The sequence below is a fragment of the Myripristis murdjan genome, chromosome 15, assembly GCF_902150065.1.
Source record: "Myripristis murdjan chromosome 15, fMyrMur1.1, whole genome shotgun sequence".
NCBI classification, from domain to species: domain Eukaryota; kingdom Metazoa; phylum Chordata; class Actinopteri; order Holocentriformes; family Holocentridae; genus Myripristis; species Myripristis murdjan.
In genome coordinates this window covers 15447663-15469701 of record NC_043994.1, presented here as the reverse complement: position 1 = coordinate 15469701, position 22039 = coordinate 15447663, and the positions used below count along the sequence as shown (strand labels likewise).

Genomic DNA, 22039 nt, shown 5'->3' with positions numbered 1-22039 from the left:
AAGCTCTGCTCTATGAATTATTCTTTGCTCCAGTAGCTTCACATTGGCAATGCTGGCACTTTGGTGAAACATCAAATTAAAAGCATTCCTTGACTTATTCATGATTTTTTTTTTTTACTATTTTGTGTTTTGTAAGATGTTTTAAATACCACAGGGATGGTAAAGACATGCATTTAATCGGCCTCTAATTCAAGATGTCTTAAACGCTTAAGGCAAATGAACTGCAGGCAAATGAGTGTGCTGGGCGTGAGTGTGTACATTATGAGTGCATGTACATATGAAGTATTCAGACAGAGTTTAGATATGCTGTCGTCTACTCTCAAGCGAAGCGTTTAGCACAGCATTTCACTCATGTTGTGCGTTATGTATGTTATTAATGCTGTTAGTGTGTACTCATGTTTTAATTACCACCTTTGTATGTATGATTTACTTTTACTCCTCTGTAGGTTTACATATCTTTATCAATTATACACATTTATCCCATCTCTCAACTAAGCATTCTGTCCAATTTAGTCTCTGTGGCTCTCACATCTTTCTTCGATTTCATTTGTCTCTATATTCTGCCTTACAGCGATCCCAGCTTCATAATTAGCTGTCTGCTAGGTACCCATTTGCACTGCAGGAAATGCTGGGAGAAATGAATGAGTTTAATGCATCCTCCCTACACTCGTTGTCTACAGCTGTATTCTGAAATCTACTGCACAGTAACTAAATTTGACAGCTCGGTATTCCAAATGAAAAATAAAATAAAAAAAAAAATCCAGCCACGACTGTTAAGTGGGTCTCCATGTAATTCACTGCCACCAGTCGACGCCGCCGCAGGATGGTGAGCGCTGGCTGGAAGGTGCCAGGTGTGACAATAATGTAGACGCAACAAGTGGGAGGCGATGTTGGCTGCTGGATGAATGCTGGCAGATTATTAGATCATTAGTGTTCATTCCCATCACAGATGATTGTAAATAAAAAGCAAAAACAAAAACAAAAACAAAAACAAAAACAAAAACAAAAAAAAACCCAGTCGTCATGAGAATGGGGAATTCCAATATTAATATTATTTGTTCTCAGTTCAGTTGAACAGCGTTGTTCGCACATTACCTGGACTTGAGACAGGGATTGAATGATCGTCAAGGGAGCCTGTGTAACATCTGGCTGGGAAAACACATGCAAACTAGCCTTAGCTGGCACATTCACAGAAATGTTTTTTTTTTTTTTTTTTTTTTTTTTCCCTGTCCCTGTCCCTGTTAATTAAAATAAAATAAAATAATGTTCTGGCACTGTTAAATAAAATAAATAAGTGTGATAAAATGTTGTGATATATTGTGATAATGGGTGATTAGGTACATTGTTTAAACATGTCAATTTTTGATTGGCATGTTTTTAAAATGCCATATTCTTTTTTGTGGAGCATATTGTCTACATACCTGCCAATCATCCTGATTTTTTCAGGGTGATTGCTGATTTTCACGCCCCTCTCCTATTGCTCTCATGGTGTCACTTCCTGCTTTTCTCTCATATTTTTAAGCAAATTTCAAAATCTGCTCATTTACTGTGCTGAAGCAGTAACACAAACAGTCTGAGCCCTGTACCGTCACTGCTGGCGAGGCATGTCTCAGTAAAAAACGTCATCTTCCACCGTGGTTAGTCTACTTTATCATCAGCTCTCACCTCCAGCTACATCGCCTCCACTGAAAACACCGTTAGTCAAACAAGACTGCCTCTGTTTTGCTCTCAGTGTTGATGAGAATCTCACAGTCAGATTCATACTTTTTTTTCCTCCTCTGCTTATTTGACCCACAAGTGCCCCCCTTTTTTTTTTTTTTTGAAGATTTCAGTCTCTGTATTACCGAGGTTGGTAAGTGTGCTCATCTATCTAGGATCAACCAGTGAGCGCTTCTTTTTCTCTGTTGTTTAATGTAAACAGAGGCTTTCCGTTAACACTGCCTACTCTTGTAAACACACTTCACTGTGCATGTCTGCAGGCTCCGCTCACCCATGAAAAATTATGAAACGTTAACTTGTTAGCCACATTAGCTACTTTTTAATCATCCGCCCAATATATTTCTTTAATTTATATCCACCCATCATTGAACATGTTCCAGCTAGAGAAACACTACTGGTATGTTTTCTTAGGAAGCCCCATCTGAATTCAAATAAAATTTCATTTACATAAAATTGTGTATTTCATCTGTTGTATGTAATGTATGTATGGCATTTGTTGTGTTATTTTAATGCAAACAGCTTACAGTGTGGATCATTTAAGGTTGTGATTTTCAATTCAAAACATGGAGAAATTATTTCAATGTTTATTTCTAATTTGGTCACGATAATTGTGATTTGTGGTCTCTAATTTTAGTGGTGCAGTTTAGCATGTAACCTGCTAATACTAATAATAACAGCTATTGAAATACAGTGCGTTGGCTTCATGCTGATATGTGCAGATTTTATCCATCGCACACAGCAGTGGGGAAGCTTGAATACACTGAATGAGTGGTGTCATGCTGATGTTTGGTCAAGCTGCAACACATTTTCTTGTCTATATATATATATTATTTTTTTCTTCTTGATTTATTTGTCCCCTCTTACAAATCTTCCCGGCTGTGTACGTTGTGCACTCCAAGAGAGTTTTCATTTTTTTTTGACTCTGGGGAGAGTTGGAGTGTGTAAGTCTACAATATATCTTCATATAGACTGGTGCATATAACATGTAGTGGCTGTGGCAGATTGAAGCCAAAATCATTTTTCACATCACGCCATGCTGGGCAGTGTAGATTTTTGATTAACAGCTGTAATCGAACTTGAGCCCCTCTCTCTGAGCCATTTCCCCTTGGCTGTCCAAAAGAAGTGAGTTGGATTTTGAGCTGTCTCAGACTTCAAAAGGGGTGAGAGGGAAAAGTAGCAGGGAAGTGAAAGAGGGAGACACATAGAGAGACAGGGCAGGAGGGGGTGAGGGAAAGTACTTGAAAGGGAGACGCAGAGACCAAGAGACCAAGAAAAGGAGGGAGACAAAAAGGAGGTAGTGTGTGTGTTTATGGGTGTGTGTGTGGGGGTGTGTGTTCTATGTCTCTGTATTGGGAGGGAAAGGGCTGGTGGTAAGCAATTGCTTGCCAATAGATCCAAAAACCAAGGGAGCACAGAGAACACATCACCTTTGGCCCACTTCTAAAGTGCTCATTTAAAAAAAATCTCAGAAAAGTTGCCAAGGGTTTTAAAAAGTATCGACTTTCCTCTCAGTTTGTGTGGAAAGCCTAAAGGAAACACTGAAGATCTCAGTTAGCCCATCTAGTAAATGTGTAAATGTGGAGCAAAATCCATAATGGGGAAGACATTTCTTTCCTCTGGCTTCTCTCTTGTCAGCATAAAATATAACACGACAGTAAACTGATATAACCATTACTTGTTTATGATATTGGGGGTGGGGAGATGGCAGGGATGGGCTTTTTGACAATTCCCATTCCAAACACGTACCAGTGCCTTTTAATTTGCAACATTATACTGCTATAAATCTGGCCCAATGTCACACCAATGCTAACAGTGAGAGGAGCCCTTTGTGATTTGGATGAACTTGCAGCGAGGCTCATTATCATCACTATTATGGCATGTAATCTGTTCATGTTGCAGTTTGTCATTAAATACTATCAGACATATTCTGAATGAGAATACCACTCAGTTAAAAAAATCCGCACATGAATATGCGATAGTCCAATCAACATTTGTGAATATAAATTATTACTAAGCTGGGAACCAAGAGGACCAGGATTGCAATCATGCAATGTCAAACTGTTATTTAGCCTTAAGCTTTTCTACTGACAACAAGGGACACTTTTATTTTGCAGATTCAGGGAATGGCAGCTTTGACTTTAACAAGACTAGGTGAACCCAGTGCAAGTCAGAATTAGATGCAAAATTATTTTCATGTTCAAATGTACCAAGGATCACATAGCACAGAACCGGGGCTCACAAGTGCTGTTACTCCACTGTTACCATCATGGCTGCTGCGATATTGAGCTCTGAAAATAGTAGCCAGACTGACGGCTTTGTGGGCAGCCAGTCTGGTGTGAGAAGGCTAACATACACATTTGCACACATTTGGAGTCCTGGAATTGTTCACTCAGTCTGGACTATCAAATCACATCATAGCAAACTAATGACAAGATTTTACATTTATCGTTCAGACAAGGAACATATGCTGTGTGTGAGGCTAAGTTAAAATCACTCGACTGAGCCCCAGACAAACAAAACATCTCATAAGTCAGTGATGCAGCAACACAAATTGTCCATTCAGAGCTTACCTTGCAGCTGAGTCATTTCCACCACATTTTCAAACTGAAACTCAAAGACAAACTAATCCAAATGAGGTTACACTGATAATCCACAGTTTCCGTCACAAAACACACTTTTTTCTTTACTTTCGTTTTTCAACTGACAACTAACACTGGCTTAGTAGAACATACGCTGTATTGTGTGTGTGTGTGTGTGTGTGTGTGTGTGTGTGTGTGTGTTTCTGTGTGTGCTTTGTCTTTGTCCTTGTCTCTAAGTTTGACTCCAGCTTTTTGAAAAAGTTGCAGCATGGGATTTTGACCACTAGATGCTGGTCAGTACAATCAGTCCAGTAAAGTCTGTGTGTGACCTGTAGCACGTCACGCCCTGCCCACCTCATGCTGGGCCCCCTTTGGCTCGTGGCTCTTCTTCTCTCATCTTGCTATTGTTAAGGGTCCTTGCAAGGTTGGATCTGCTGGGGGGCCTCCCGCTTGCAAGAGTGATTATGGTTAAATTTAAGTTTAAGGGTCAGGGTTAGGTTAAAGTTAGGGTTAAGATTAATGTTAAGGTTAGGTTAAGGTTATGTTTATGTGCACAAATCTCGTGAGACTTTTCTAAAATGCCCCTCCACCTGCTACAGTCTAGCACCAGCTATTGTCAATCTAAGCTGGCCATTTCTGTGAGTGATCCAGCCCCTGGGTTTAAGGCTTTAATTACATGCTGACATTTGTGTTCCCTCACGTTGTGCCCCCTGGTCTGCAGTCCACAGCCGGACCCTTCTCACTCAGTCAGTCAGTCCATTATGTCAAGAGATCTAGAGCTGACATGCTTATGCTATTTGTTCTTGGCCAAGAGATTAAACCCCATTGGCACTAAAATGATGCTCTCTCTTTTTCAGTTCTTTCTTCTTTTTCCTGACAGTATAAGACAGAAAAAATAAGAGGCATTTGGACAACACTTTTATCCTTACAGTACCGTGCTTGTGTTCATCAAGCATTCGTGGTCCCACTGGGAATCAAACCCCTAACCCTAACCACCGAGCTGCACATCAAGATAGTTAAAGACGTTAACTAATACAAGTATGAACACATTATAATCAGTAGTATTGCCCTTTAAGAGACAGATTTGTTCAAGTTGTATCTGGTATTTTCAAAGTGGGTCAAAGAATTTCTGTTTGATAGCAGATGGTGTTTTCTCTCCAGTGGCCATAAAACAAACATGTTCATTAGAAATGAGTGGCCCTGCTTTATAATTGTATTACTATATCTGTTAATCATGATTACCTCCCAATGAGGAGGAGTGACACATCCAATGAAGAAAGGACTCAAAACCATAATTTGGAGCAAAGTATGTTTTCTCTTGATCTCTTGGACTAAAAGAGGAAGGAAGGGTCATTTTTTTTTTGTTTGTTTTGTCATTCTTTCACTGTTTACCCACTTATTCCTTATTAGGGCAGGTGGCTGGAGCCTAACGCAGCAAAGACTGGACACAAGGCACCTTCCGTCACAGTGCTAACACAGACAGACAGACAATCACTCACCCTCAACTTAATAGCTATAGCCAATTTGGTCTCTAGTTCACCTGACTTGTGTGTCTTTAGCATTGGGAAAACAGCCTGGGACCAATGAGACACACCACAGTGCCCTGTGTTTAATATTATTGTAGAAAACCTGGATATAAGCAAGGACACTACCTGACTTTTGGAAACCATGCAAGCATAGTAATGTACATGCTCTTTTGTGCTTGTACAAATGGCAGTAAAGAAATCTATCTATCTATCTATCTATCTATCTATCTATCTATCTATGATTGACCCAGCACTTCTGCAAATTTGTAAAAATATATTCTACGAGCTGCATTACAGCCATGGGAAATCAACTTAATTGTATTGGTATTTTGACATGCTTGTCCCTCTATTCCTCCATGTACAAGAAAGGCTAAAGAACAAAGGCATTAAAGAGATTATGTGACAGTGATTCACTAGTGAGGAGAGGTGTATTGTCAGTGGCGGGGCCAGCTCATTGCGGAGGCAAATTGTCCTAAACTGCTCCTCCCACTGTGATTCTAAAACACCTTCCTTTATGTAGACTATGAGGGAGGTAAAAATAAGTGTTTTGCCATCTGCAATAAAAGAAACTTTTTCTTTTTAATGGCATGGGTATAGCCGAGCAGGGAGTGCACCTTGCTGTTCATCTCCTGCATGCGAGTGCGAGCTGTCTGTGTGATGGCCATTATGGTTCCTGCTACTGCCTGTGCGTCCGCTCCGCCGGGATCACTGAAGTGTTGGAACTAACAAGCTTGGGATGCAGACAGCGGATGCACAAATGGGATTTTGTCCTGAAAGCTTCTGAGTTTGCTCCCTGTCTTCGGTTTGGGGTGGAGAGAGGGGGGTGCAGTTTGCAGGGATTGAATTGTCTGTGTTATGCGCCACCAAAATGAGATGATTAGATCTGATAATCTCGCTAATGATCTACACTGGGGAGGGGGGCACATAAAATTGAATGAGCTACACCGATCTACACTGTTTCAGTGTCACCCTCTCTCTTTTTTTTCTCTTATTCTCTTTTACTGGCTCCGATTTATGCAGAATCTCAGATGTACTCCACCCTGGAAGATATGCAATATTCCTTGTTATAGTTTAAGATTAAGCACACCCAAGATGTGAGACACTGGCAGACACACGCGCACGGGCATGCCCAAACACACTCACACACATAAAAACTCTCATTCACACGCGTATAGAGATTCCCCCACGGACATTTCCACACACATAAACACAGGCAGTCTCTCGTTTCCCTCTCTCTGTCTCTCACACACACACTGCTCCCGCGGCCCAAGGTTAGTACAGATTAAAAGATGTGTCATTGATGGAGGAGGCTTCTCCTCCCTCCCTGGCCTGTCAGAGTGTGTTTGGGAGCAACCCACTTCATTTTAGCAGCATAATGGGTAAACAGAGTGTGATCAGTCCAATTACCCCCTCATTGCAGAGGCGTTCTGGCGGGAATGGCCTGTAGAGAGAGTGAGCTGTCTGGCGTGGGGCAGAGTTGCAACAGTAGCACCTGCTGCCCGGAGCCCTCACTTGTATGAATCTCAATTTATTTGTACAGCCATGCCAAAAACAGTGACCAAGAAGCGAGCCCTCAGTGGTGCCACTGGCTAGCCTTCTGATTGTTGTTTGCTGTGCATTGTCTGCGAATGCATGCCAAATCAGTGCACTGTTGTTTCCAGCAATGAACTGACTCAATCTCAGTCCTTACTTTAAAGTTTTCCACCTAGTGGATTGCTTTGTTCTTGGTTCACACTTCAACTTTCAAGGACGCTGAAAGTGTTTTTTTTTTTTTTTTTTTTTTTTTTTTTTCCTTTTTTTCACTTTCTACACAATGTTTTACAGTTGGAAAAATTGTATGATTTTCCTACTGAGAGTTCACTACACTACAATGGCAAGACCTTATACTGTATTCTGTACATGCTACATGGTTTCATTTGTTCCAGATAAACTTCTGTCATCACCACTGAGTAAGTGAGTAAGCAGCAGAAAGAATCTCCCACACTTCACTGTTTGCTTCTGTCATAACAGCAGGGCTGCTTGACATGTGTTGCAAGTTAATACTAAATGCTTTACAGTTCCTGGGGTGGATCTTCCCTTCACAGAGTGTAGTAATTGTTCTCTCTTAATCTAAGTAACATCTGCCCCAAGATTACAAGGACATAATTGGCTAGGCTCTTTGTCCTGTTCTTGTGATCCGCAGACAAGCTAATCGCCTCTGAAGAACAGGGAAATCTTGCTCTTCATTGTTCTCCCCTGGGCTCTGTGTGTCTGGCAGTTGATGCAAATGTAACATGCGTTTGGCTCCTTATCATCAAGCTTGATAATATGTTTTCATTCTGAATGAAAAAGTAATGCTTCCAGGTTTTAAAGACTGATACACAATTTCTGCAAGAACTGACTGTCAGCAGGAAATAAGAATCACCTCCCAGGATTCACTTAGCTCCCCTAATTGAAACTAATTCCTTTGGAATAGCATATTGATTTGGAGAAATCACAGTAAAAATGAGTGCTGTGAATGAATAATATGAAACAGGGGGTAAAAAAAAGACTTAGATTGAAGTAGACTCGTTGGAGGCTGAGATTTGCCTGTGTGGCACCAGAAGTCATGAAGATGACAGCAAGCATATCATAGTGTGACTTCAAAGCAGTTCTTGTTTTCTGAGCTGTTTTTCAGTGGAGGGCCTATGGCGCATTGTGTGTTGTATCAGTGGCCTAATTAAAGAATCTTAGTGACACCAGAAATAAAGGTAGAAATGCTCCTTGTGAGATAACAGGTTTAACAGAGCGCACAGGAAAACGGCATCAAGATCTATCTCGATTGTTTTATCAGGCAGTCAAGTGTATTCACTGACATGCACCCCACCCCTGCCACACGCGCGCGCGCATACACGCACGCATACACACGCACGCACGCACGCACGCACGCACTTGACAGGTACATAATTCTGATCATATGTTGATGTGTGCAAGTGTTTGCAGATACTTTGAACCTTTGCTCTGTGTGATTTCTTTCCTTTGAAAGACAAAATGTTGCCACAGCGCGAGCACAACATATTGCTCTGCAAAGCACGAATTACTTTTGCTGTCAACAGCTCCCAGTGAATCATGTATTGCTTGGGGTAACTTTGGCATAAGGTTTTACATAAATAAGGTGTTTCTGACTAGCCTAGTCTTGCACGGATGCAAAAGAATGGTATAATTTATAAATGACTGCGAGAATTTTGGGGGTTTGAAAATTATTTTTTCCTTCCTAAAAATCCCCTTCAACAATGAGCTTTAACGATTCCTGCAGTCACTCACCGTCGGCGCGGCTGCCTGATGCGCAGCGCCTCCCCAACTGGTCCCTCACTTTGACAAATTCCTGGATGTGAGCAGGTCTGCTGAAAGGGTTCTTGGTCGTAACAGTGGTACCTTTAATATTTTAGAACTTGAATGGCCCTGCAGCATTGAATTGTTTCTATTTTTTCTACTGGTGTCAAGTTGGATGAAAATAATGGTCGGATTGTGGTCATTTTGGTGTTTTTCTCTTTTGGCTTTGTTGTACCCCTTTCACTCCAAGTTTTTGGCACAAGCGGAAATAACTTCCCCCAAAACCAACAGCAGACTTCACCGCCTGGAGGTAACGCCGCTGGAGGCAGGCGCAACCCGAAAGCCAGCGAGGGTCAAAGTCTCACCGAAAGTCGACAACCGCACTGATCTTTTCAGTGGTTTTAAAACGGAGTCCGTTTTTGTTGACGTTGTGGATCCGCGCTACGACAGACAAATGCGAAAGGACTTACACAGTGGACTTGGGAACGAAGCGCAGATTGGCAAGAAAACGGCACCAAACTCCTTTAAGCGTCTCACGGCGTCTAGTAAAAAGTATGACAGCACTTTTGAGGATAGTTATATGCGTCCCACAGCGAATACACTATTAGAAAACACATTTCCTGAAATTAGAAAGAGGGCGGCGCGGAGTGTGGCTGCAGAATATACCGAAATTTTGGATAGGAGTACAAATGGAGAGGGACAGTCGAAAGACAGGTTTTTGGAGACTGCGCAAGGTATTGCCAACTCCAGAGCCGAGTACCGGCGCACTGGAGAGGATGCCAGAGGGTCTAACCCGAGGCAAAGTGAGCCGCATTTGGACACCTCTACTTTTGCTCTATCCGGAGACTCCGCACACAACCAGGCGATGGTACACTGGTCTGGACACAACAGCAGTGTGAGTTTCAGTTTTGCAAAAATACACTCATGCACTCATACTGCCACAGTCCTGCATTGTACTGCCCGCTGCAATTTCTCTCTGTAAATTTTTAGTTAAACAAAATCAAATTTCCATATGAATTTCATCAGTCACATCATTACGCACAGCTGTCTGCGCATAGAGGGATTCCGTCCTGCAAATAAACTGAGTACACTCAGTCAGACACAGTTTTGAACTGGGCAGTTAAAGGCATCGATCAAACTGTTGGTAATTAAACGCCAATTTACTTTTTTTACATGGGCGATTTTATGTTTTGGTATAATTTAATATCCTAATTACTCTATGCGCATTGCGCGCCTGTTCGTGAGGACGCGTGATGGATCTTCACTTGCAGGATGCCTGCTTTCGGCTTTGAAATCGGTGTCAGAAATTTTTTTTTGTATGGAACAGTGTGTCAAACTCTGTAACTTTAAACTGATAGTTAACCCCGAAGGTCGATTTATTTGACACTGATCCATAGAAAGGTGAAGACATTTTGAATATAGTACTGTCAGTAATCAAAACACATTAATTATTTATGAAATAATCAAGTAATGTCTCTCAGGAAGGTGCAGCAGATGAAATTAAATGAGATTGTGCCCAATCTGGCCCTTAATGTGACACTGATGAGACACTGTCTGACCTTTTGGCAAGTGAACTGTGCCTTTGTCTTTGACATTTGGCTCTCACCAGTTGATGGAGCTCTAATTGCCAGAATGAATACACACAGGCCCTACAGTAGTAAGATATTTGTTGTCCAAATGATGGGTGGGAATGAACACAACTTATAGCCTATGGGTGACAAGCCACTGCACCATCTGCCTAGAGTCTCACACACATACATACACCCCTCACCCGCATGCACTGGCCTCTTACACACGCACACGCACACGCACACGCACACGCACACGCACACGCACACGCACACACACAAGGCTGTACACCATTTTACCATCTTAGTAGACACCTCTTACTTTACATTGGCTACAGCATGCATAATTGTTGTTTGCAAGCTCCTGCATTTATCAGACACAATAATCTCGAAAATACAAACAACCTTGTACAGAGGAGAGAGAGGGGTTACTCAGGTTTTTAACTCCAGGTAATTCACATCACCTCAGTGTACAGGGCACGAACAGGAGCACTTATCTGGGACTGGATCTGAAGCATTCACTGCCACAAACATGCAGATAGACTTTTCACTGGAGTGTTATGTCCTTTATTGTCTTGGTCTTTTTTTTTTTTTTTTTTTTTTTTTACTCTGCTGAATTTTCTGTTGGAGGCATCATGGGCTTTGGCTATACAGTATTATGTACATGCATGATTGTGGAGAACCTATACTGAAAAAAACTGTCATACATGTCATAATTTGACCTCTGAAACACAATAATTAGTGACAGCTGTATGACTGTCATTTCTTTTGCTGGTTTGAAATAAGCAAATGATCTGGCCCTTTGCACTGTGTAAGACAATGTGTACACTCGGGCTAACCAGTCAGTATTTCGGATTTAAGTAGCTCTGGACCCATTGCAGAGGTTCCAAGAATGATTTAAATTACAGATTATGTAAAACTGAATTGATGACATTTTATGGCTAAATATTATAGAGTTTGGGTTATATTCAGTGTCTATGACTGGTGCTAAACCCAATTTGACAGGCACGTTTGAAGGAGAATCATTTTATTCCTGTGGTCTTGGGTAGTCCTGTCAAATCTTAAGACTTCACCTGTGATGTGATCATGATGTAAAATCCGGCCCTAGGAAAAAAAAAAAAAAAAATCCCAGGCCCCAAGGAGTGAATTGTGAAATATTGAATAAGCACCAAGAGGATCTTCAGGCTTCAGACTTGGTAGCAATATTATGGACTAAAGTGCTTTATGGTTCTAACAACTCAAATTAACATCTTTTTTGGGTCCATATATAAAATTCCCAACTCTTATTGTTTCTGTAATTGTCTCTGGTCTCTGCCTTTAAGAGATACTTGTTTGTGTTGACAAATTGGAATAGGTCATGGGAAAATAATGTATTAATTCCCCTCTAGCCTATACTGCTAATATAGGCTTTGTCTGTATCTACTATGTATGCTTCTTGCATCTTTATTCATGATCCAAAACATTTTATGCCATCACAAGCAGAAACAGAAATTTCATAAAAAACATAAAATATAATGCATACTTTAAATAGAGTATATGTCAAATGCCCTGCATGGCATATCAATATCTATGAATTCGCCCTCCCCATGGTTGTTAAGCTGTGATTTGAGCATGTGGATAAATAATCATTTAAAACAGCACATGTAGAACATTCTCTGCACTGGGGATGTAGAGCCCCCCCCCCCCCCCCCCCCCCCCCCCCCCCCCAGAATGAAAAACACTGAGTGTGCAAGCCAGCAGACTGTGTGGTGACCAGGGACTTGTTGTTGGTACTTGGCTTCCTGAGATTTTAGTCCCTCAACTGACCATTTTTTATTTATTTTTGTGGAAGCTTGGTTTTGCCTCTCATTGACAGATGACCAAACTAGGACACTATGTGAAATCTCAGGACATTTAATGAGCGTCCTTATTGACATGAAATCCTCTGAGCTTGTGCAGCAGAGAGCAAGGGCTGTGCTTTGCTGTAACTTGTGTCCACATCCATCAAGAGTGAAGGGTCTGGTCAGTCTCAGAGGTCAGGGTGTTTGTAACCAGTTACTTGCTCCAGGTCACTAATCTAGAGGGACTTGGGCATTAGATGAGGCCAGCTGTTCTTCTTGGCTGTGGAGTAAATTATCTTCATTATTGCTAGTCTGAAGTGGCTACAGCCAAAGCAATGTGTCTATAATATATATATATTTTTTTTGCTACTAGAAACTGGGAATCAGACAGACCTCCTGGGCCGGGTTGTCCGCATACTTAATCAGAATGAGGCAGCTATTGTTGCACATAATCTCATTGGTATAAATAGACAATAAAAAAAAGAGGAAATGGCACAGCCCTGTGGGACACCTGTGTTTAAAAATCGGTTCATTAGATAGACAGCCATTCCGTTTAACGTGCCAGAGCCGGTTGCATAGAAGCTCCTTGATCCGTAAAATCAAATGGAGTGGGTTCCCAATCCACAGAGGTGTTTGACCAGAGTTTGCGGGGGTTAGAGGATGATGAAAACTGCATAAATAAAAACGACGGATCGGCCACTGTTGGAGTGTTCAGGTACAGCATGAGGTGAAAGTTTAAAAGTGCTTTTATAGTTTTTTGGCAAATTTTCCACATCAAATATCCATGTTAAATTATACACACACACCATTGCTTTTTGCATGGCTTTGGTGTTATAATTTGGGGTAAGATCCATTTAATGAAAAGCCGCATGATGCTCAGTCAAAAGTGGCCACATGTGACCTTGTAAAACCTATTCATCATTCTCTGGCCTCCAGGTGGTTAGCTTTCAGTCACAATTATTTCAATGTATTGGTACACTTTGCATTTGAATATTTTACTGTCAGTTACTGAAGCTACACAGCAACATTTGATGCTTTCTGAGTTTTCCTATGTGTTTCCAGTAGCTGCCAACACATTGTCATATAGAATATATGCTTACGGTGATATTGAAGCTTGACTAAATACAGATTGTGCATTAGTGGTAGTAGTGCTGCAGAAAACAAATATCAAGATTAGTTTTTCCACCAGCCATTCCTGTCCTTTACTTGCTTGCCCCCCAGGGTGTCAGTCCAATACGTCTGTTCATTAATCCAGCCCAGCTCGAGCCTTTAGGGGTGCACTGTCCAGTGATGTGATTGTAGGATGCTGATAGAAACTGCAGCAGCCCTGTGTAGCCTACCACACAAGAGGTGCTGTACTAGCTACTTGTTCCAGCAAATCTGATGCTTCTGAAGCTAAAAGAAAAGCAATAATTGCCATTGTTTTCGGGTAATTTTAGTTTTATTTTACAGTGCACAAGACACAAGTTGCACCCTCTGTGCAGTAATAATTCAGTGAAATCCCAGTTTTTACTCCTCAAAATGACATGCATGTGTGCCCTTTTTTTCATGAATCATTTGTGCTCGGGGACCATAATGCAGCGCATCAACATGGGCTCTCAGCACTTCCTCGGCACTCAGGCTGCAGTTTTGCCTCACAAAGTGCATTTTAAGTACCAAATAAAGGCCCTCTGTCAGCTGTATGTTCAAGCACACTTTCATTTCTTGATTTCTCTCTCCCTCTTTATCTGCTTTTGTTGCTCTCTCCCACTATCTCTCTCTCTGTCACACACGCACACACAAACACACACACACACACACACACACACACACACACACACACACACACACACACACACACACACACATTCATGTTGCAATTTTAATCAAAGTGATAAAGGGGGCACAAAATCATATTTGACAGGTTTGCATGTGATTAATTAGTTTAATAACTGTCACAGCATGGTAATGTAGACAGATACTATAGCCGTGATTGGGTTATGAAAACAAATTTATGCATTTTTTGATTGAGAAAATCATAAAATTCAAATGTTCAGATGACTCCCAGTCTTGTACACAAAGAATCATGGAAATGACACCACTTCATAGTTGCTGTAGTTCTCCTTAAGGTTCATCCTGGACTTTGCAGTCTTAAGGTTCTTTGCTTTTAATACCAGGCAAAGCAAGTGACCCAGGCATTGCAACATCATGGTTGGATGCTCAATGGGTTTTGAAGCAGCACATTGCCTGAAGCAACACAGCACTATCATGTTTAAAGATGACTGGGATTGTTCAGGTGGCAGTTGGCTTAAAAAAATGTTTTGACTTGGCACTTCACGGCGACAGAAAGGTATTAGTTATGGGAAAAATGTTTTTTCTTTCTCATCTTGTGAAATACAAAAAAGGCCCAAGTTACAGCACCAAACACTGCAATCAATGCACATGATAGAAAACCTCCAACTGCAAGATGACAGATAAATAGAATACTCACTCAAGGGTTGTCTTCGATCAAAATGGCATTTCATATATATCTTCAAAATTCCTGAAAATGATTGGTTGATTTTGCCTTGTCCTAAGGTAGTTGAGATGTAATTTATTCCCAGCCCCGTACTTAGTGCACATCAGTTCAAGAACAAAATCGATATGGATCAAGACGATGGCAGCAAGATTAATTTTAACAAAACTGTCACTAAAAATATCTGCTAAAAAAGTATCTTTTCAAGTACAACTTGACATGAATCGACAGTGATACTCTGCGTGCTCGTCAATAAAAGGACAAGATGAACTTTTTGTTAGACCAACCAACATTAAATTTGGTGAAGTTACTTTTTTACATTAAATTGGTTTCCAGCATTTCTGGTGAAATTTTCAGCTACATTTGCTTTCTTGTGTTATGTTCCTCTTTATATATATTATTTTCTTTGCTGTGGGCTGTTTCAGTTTGCTCTTGCAGTGTGCCAGCTACGACAATTAAAGTTAGCTAATTCATCTTCGATTATCCCATATTTTGTAACATTTTTATTTAAAGAGGGGACTCCTTGCCATCTCTGTCATCTCCTGTTACCCCACTCATATACACATCGTGCTTACACCTTTCCTGCATAGGGATGCTTGGAAAGCACAATGGAAATATTTATTTTAATAATGGTACAAAATGGAAATAAGATTGAACAATATATGACTAATAGGGTTCAACCAATATTGGCTTTTAAAGGCTGAAATCAATATTTTTGGATTTAAGTTGCAGAGAGTTGACATTTAAATGGGATATTCAGTACCTTTGAATTTGGCCATTTTCATGGTTCAAAATACATATGAATAAAACAAACAAATAAAACAAAATGGAATTATATATTTAGTGCTTCTTGTACAACTTTATTATTATAAACCCTCTGAAACAGGACGTACACCATGAGAATCTAAAGCCTACCCTTGTAATCCAACATATCAGCAACAAAAAATATATAGTACTACTACTACTACTACTACTACAATAATAATGATAATATGAACAAATTCAATTGAGGAGGATGCCAAAGTAGAATCAGTTGAGATTAAGGGCTTTGCATAGAAATTCATTGTAATATTGATCAGTTCTTCAATAATTATGCAATCAAGCAAACTGTTTAAAATCCATCACATCAGACATGGAAGACACTGACTGACATTCTATTAACAAAAGTCCAATATCAGCAACTGGAGTTCAAATGTCTTAGTCCAGCAAACAGATTGTTTTCATTATTTCATTTTTTGTCAAAAAACAGATACACTTTTAATCAGATGTACTCAAGGTATTATTACCGAAATACTGGTATGAAATTCAAATGTATGTGAATATCTTGTTAACACAATTTGGCAAGGTTTTCTCAAACCCACCATATTTTTTTATTCAGCCAACACAGGTAATTGCTCCCAGTACACAGTGTGAATCGTCATGGTCTTTTATCAGCTAATACCAAATAATTCATATTGTCCGCTGTGCATTATCGTCTGTGTTGTTGCCTTCAGAAAGGGACTTGCATTGAAAAAAATATTTTCCAGTTGTTCGTAACAATATCATAAGAGCTTTGTGAAGCACTTCAGGTGATTTTTTTTCTCCTGAGTGCTGAAAAAAAAAAAACCCGACCCCGGCACCAAATTACAGCTAAATTGAAAATTTCTAAAGGGCAGTACAAACCGAGTAATTTTCATCCAAAGCTCGACCAGGCAGACCTCAAGTGACACCACCGTCTGAAGACCAGTTTATCAAGCTAACATCTTTATAAGACACAACAGCACCTGCAAAACTGCCATCAAAATGTGATTGGCAAATTGCAGCCTTAATGGGAGAGTAGCAGTCTCTAAACCAGATCTCTGATGACAAAACAAGTCTAAAAGTGTCTACCAAGTGTGAATTGTAATTGTAAATGTATAGGAAGGGCCAAAAAGAAACCCACCAATGTCTCAGTTCTGAAGACAGTGAAATTTTGGGATTGAACAAAGTCTTCTTTATAAAGTTGGATCAAAGTTTGAACTCTACAAACTCTGCAAAAGGTGAGTTTATATGAGGAGACGATCACTCGCGAGGTTAAAATATGTGAAGCATGAAGGTGGAAATATTCAGGTGGGGATGCCTCAACTGTTTTAGAGCTGGTGACCTGCGCAGTATCATTTATATATTGACCAACGACAAGTACCACCCTGTCCTGCACATATATAGCATCCCTTATGTCGTAAAGTTCTGTGGAGGAGAATTCATTTTCCAGCAGGACAGTGACCCTAAACATGCATCAAAGCCACGCCAGGCCCATTTGAAATTCAAGGAGGAGCAAGGAAGAACTGACCTGCATGGCTCTCCTTGCACAGTCACCAGACTCAACCCTACATCTTTGGAAACTTTTTTAAAAAGGCAAAAGGTGAAACATTCTGTAACATCACAAGACTCTCTGGGATTCTCTAAAACAGAGCTGGAATAATTTAGATTTTCAAATTCAGCAAAAATCATGTAGAATTAGTGCCACTACCAGTGCAATGATTAAGGTAATCCGTGTTTAAAGACATTATTAAGACAATGTGACCTTAAATAAATACTAACAGACTTTGTTGTTATTATTTAGTGGAAAAATAATCTGATCTTGTTTGAGAAATGTCACATAACTAAAATTAGTTTTTTAATAAATGGTGGAAAAACAGAGTTATTGGTAGCAGGCTGTGTTGACAAGCCAGTGCATTGGTGTTACAAAGTAATAAAGATATCTGGATCTTTTGCTTATCAAAACTGAAAGAAAACTAAAAAATGGATTTAAATAGGACAGGAACACGCTGTCTCCAGTCTGTCCTCTGCCTACCACTGATGTTGACAAAAGCAAATAGGTGAAGTAGAGAGAGAGGAACAAAGGGGTGGGGGGGCGGTCTCTGTGGTAGACGGGCGCACCTCAGAGTCTCAGCAGCCCACCCACCGGTTTATCTGACGCCACGGCCATCTTGACACTTGGTATTAACGTCTGTCTCGGGTGATTCAACCACAAGTGGACAGTTGAAACGGGCCATCATTCACACCTGCGTCTCCAGTGACTCCTTGTGATCAATTTCCTGACTACGTCTTACCATATCTTACTTACTCGCAAAGTAACCAACCAGTCTGTATTTTGGATTAACCAGCGATGATGCAGCCGTCTCACCGCAAAAACAAATGTCATTCAAATTTGAATTTCTCCACAAAAAATCCGCTCTTCCAAACCTTTATCCTTTCACAAACTGACCATGTGCTCCATCAGTGTCACATTTGGAAGCAATAATGTTCACATTACAAATGTGTCACTGGATAATTTGAGGTGTAGGACTTCTTTCTTCCAGAATCTCCCCTGTCTCTTACTGAAGCAGAGGACTGGGGAAATCCAAAACCTTATTATTTGACCCTTATTATTTAGCTCCACCTTAAGACCCCCAGGCAGAAGGTGATCCTCTGGGGGCAGAAGCTGTGCAGTAGCAGGACAGAATAGGGGACGTGTCAAGAAAAGTGTCATTTGCCCAGAATTTTTATATATGTTCCCATAACCAAATCTTGGCTTTAACAGTATAACTTCTAAATAAAGGTTACATTCCCGCACATCATTTGCACTGAAACGTCTTATTTATGCAACGTTTGGGTGCACTGACCTTCCTCAGGCATCAGATCAGATTCTTATGTACTCTGTGCATCACAAACCAGCGATGCAGCCATAACAAACACGGAGACACATGCAACCAAAGGCAATTTACCAAACTAACTTGTTAAAGGAAAAAACATAGGAAATAAACCTAAATCAACATTGGCATATGCAGACAGTAAAATCAGGAGGGTAGGTGAGTGTCAGATATATGAGTGTATATGGTACATTAAATGAGGAAAAGGACAACTAAACAGCCAAGATGCCAAACGAAACAATCAAGCGGCATCTCAGAGGAGTCACTGAGTCTCAGCAAGGTTTTTAAAGAGCACTGGCACACAGGGCCCAGCTGTTGCCAATACTGCTGATCATGCTCTGCCACGCCCATCCCCTAGTACCTGAGTTGTCACCAGTGCACTAGTACCGTGGGACTTGGGGTGTTACGTTACAGATCAGGCTGGTTTAAGAGTCCAGCAGTGTGTTCAATTTCAACTGATAGGTGGTAGAAAATATTTGTCTGCTTTAAAAATATCCATATGACGTTGTCTCAGAAATGCTGAACTCATGTCCAGGGCTGATATATTTCACGACATAGAAGGAAGTGCCTAAAATGTGACTTAGAGTAACAACCACATAAGTCGAGACTGAAACTTAAAGCTACAATGATTGAAATTGCATGAACAAGGAAAGTGCAAACTCAACTGAGGGAAGTATAGGATGAACACCAGCTTAACCAGCGAAACTATTAGAACCAGGTAGACTCAACAATTAAATTGTATGCTTATTCCACATATTTGTCAGTTCATTATAAACAGTCATCACTTAAATTTCCCCCTCACAATTTTGAATCTTGCAGCTTTAAATGAAATCCACAAGATCAATTCACCTATCTGCCACCTTTAAGAGCATCTGATGTCACCTCCAGGGGGCGATGCAGAGCACTAACACAGCAAACACACATTGACACAGACAAAGAAGCAATAGCGTCAAGGAAATAAGTTAACCTATGTGATAAAATAAAATACTAAAATATTACGCATGTATCAGAAATGTAAAAAATGTGTTCAATAAAATGTGCTCCTCCTGGGAACAGATCAGCCACTAATAAAAACACAGACTCGAAAAGCAGCAGACAGAAAACTAAAACTAAAACAAACAAACAAAAACATTGGGATTGGATGTAACAGGAGTCAGAATCTTTTGAAACTGCCATGGCCATCGATTTCACTCAACTTATAATTCACTGATTCTTGGGAATTTGGATAAAACAGGTTTTAATTTTGAAAAAAAAAAAAAAAAAAAGTGAGTTAAATTACAAAATCTGAAGGTATATCATTATAGGCCAAGGTCTTAGCTGTTTAGCAATGTACCGGTGCAACCTCCTCATTTTGCATTTTTTTTTTTCATAGAATAGGCGTTTTTCCAGTTATTAGGCTACTTTGTTTTTGTCAACACTGTCACTGTAATGTTTTTTTTTAATTTGAAAAACATATTTTTGTATTAAAAGAGACTAATACTTAAATAATTCAACAGCACCAAAGAAACATATTGTAAGCATATTCATTTAAAACAAATATAACTTGCTCTGACGGTGGTGACAGTGGCCTCATTACAACATACAATTCCAAAATTTATACCACAAGTCAATGGCTTCTTAAAACAACTTTATTTAACTATTTGGTACAAAAAAATAACAATCCTGAGCACTGTTATAAGCATTTTTCAGACTTCAGTCATCACCGTCAGACAGAAAATCTGACGGTGGTGACGTCTGACGGTAGTGACAAAAACCTACTCTTTCACATGATGAGCATGAGTTGTTCACATGAGCCAGCTTGTTTCCCCCCTGTTGCTACCTGCATCAGACCTCTTCTTAAAAAGTATACATTTATTCCATAATCTAATCTAATATATATATATATATATATATATATATATATATATATATATTTTATACAAAAGTGACGGTGTTGACATGCTATGGTTGTGACAGTAGCAGTGTCCAAAAATATGAAGAGATTTAAGAGAAAATAGAAAACTTCCAGGAGCCTGAGCGGTCTTGAAGCATGCAGTCGAGCTGAAGGTTTGAAAAGGGATCCTCAGGAATGTAATTGACCTTGTAGTTTTTTTTATTATATTTATTTAATAAATATCTGACGGTGGTGACGAATATGTGGGACACATTTTGAGCAACCAGAAAATAATAGTAAATATTGTTCAAAACTCATTGTTTGTAGTTTTTAATACATATTATGATGTACTCTTTCATGTGGTAAATTAATTTTTCAATGAAATTATTACTTTTTGTTGTTTTAATCAAGTTGAAATCATTATCTCCTATCCGAGGACAACTGGTTTTGTAGGCCATGGGCCAACATATAATCATTAAATTAATAAAAATTAAAAATAAACCTATAAAAGAACCTTACAAATGTGCAAAGGACCCCCTGATTATGCCCTTGATTCTTTTTATTCATTAAAATGTTGTAAATTTCCAACAGAAATAGCATTTTTCTTAGTGGGACATGATTTATCCAAATTCCCAAGAATCAGTGAATTATGTCTCCATTATAAATATTTAGCCGTGTAACAATGACAGTGATAGTTCAGTTACTTGTAAGTATTTGGGATCAAATGCAGTGATCCTTTTACAGCATTAAGCCCCAGTGACCGCTATTACCGACCATACGCGCTGTTTTCTTCTGTCTCACAGCAGCAAATGGCCGTGGTTCATCTTTCTCTACAGGCTTCCTCATTCACTGTCGCCTTCTTGTGCACATACTACAGTACAATGCACATTGTCAATAATATTCTGCTTTTAACACAGAGAAGAAAAATGTAGAGAAGATGGTGGGCATCCCTCTGTGTCTGCTCCACTGAGCAAATTTCATTGACTATTTGCCCCAAGCCTTATTTAAAGAAATGAAGCAGGCTCATACAGGCCAAACACGGTCTTTTATTCCACTAATGGGAGGCAGCACAATTTAGAAAAAAATCGTTGTGTGTTGTTGTTAGGAACAAAAAGGCATAACATGACTTCACAATCTCTCCACAATAGCGCTGCGTTTGTAGTGAAACCTTTTTACATTCAGACCATTTCATTAATTTCCTCCCCAAAATGGATGGAATTGATTGCTGGAACCTCTCAAGCTCGAGGCATCAGGGCTATATGACCTAGGCTTGGTCATCCAGAGGATAAGCAAACACACGGAAAGCAGACTAATGCACGAGGGACGTTTCACTGGAGTTTACTTGATGAAAGCAGCATCCCCAGAGTATGTTTTCACTCACAAAAGTACAATCAATCAATTTAGTCCACAGATGAGATGAGGAGAGAGTAAGACCTTTCTACGACCACACCATTTCTCTTAAAAGAAGGTTGTCTTTTTCTGCCAAGAGCTCCACTTAGAAGATGTCCTCACAGAGCCA

General features: G+C 40.0%; 1 protein-coding gene across 1 annotated transcript in view; it reads left to right on the top strand.

Annotated features, from left to right (window-relative positions):
- The first annotated feature begins 9274 nt into the window (after window positions 1-9274).
- The window catches only part of LOC115372994 (VPS10 domain-containing receptor SorCS3-like), a 39566-nt gene continuing 26801 nt past the window's right edge, over window positions 9275-22039 (top strand). Inside the window, exon 1 of the mRNA XM_030071185.1 lies at window positions 9275-10010. Coding sequence (XP_029927045.1) covers window positions 9291-10010 — 720 coding nt within the window. The 5' untranslated portion in view covers window positions 9275-9290. The remainder of the gene's footprint in view (window positions 10011-22039) is intronic.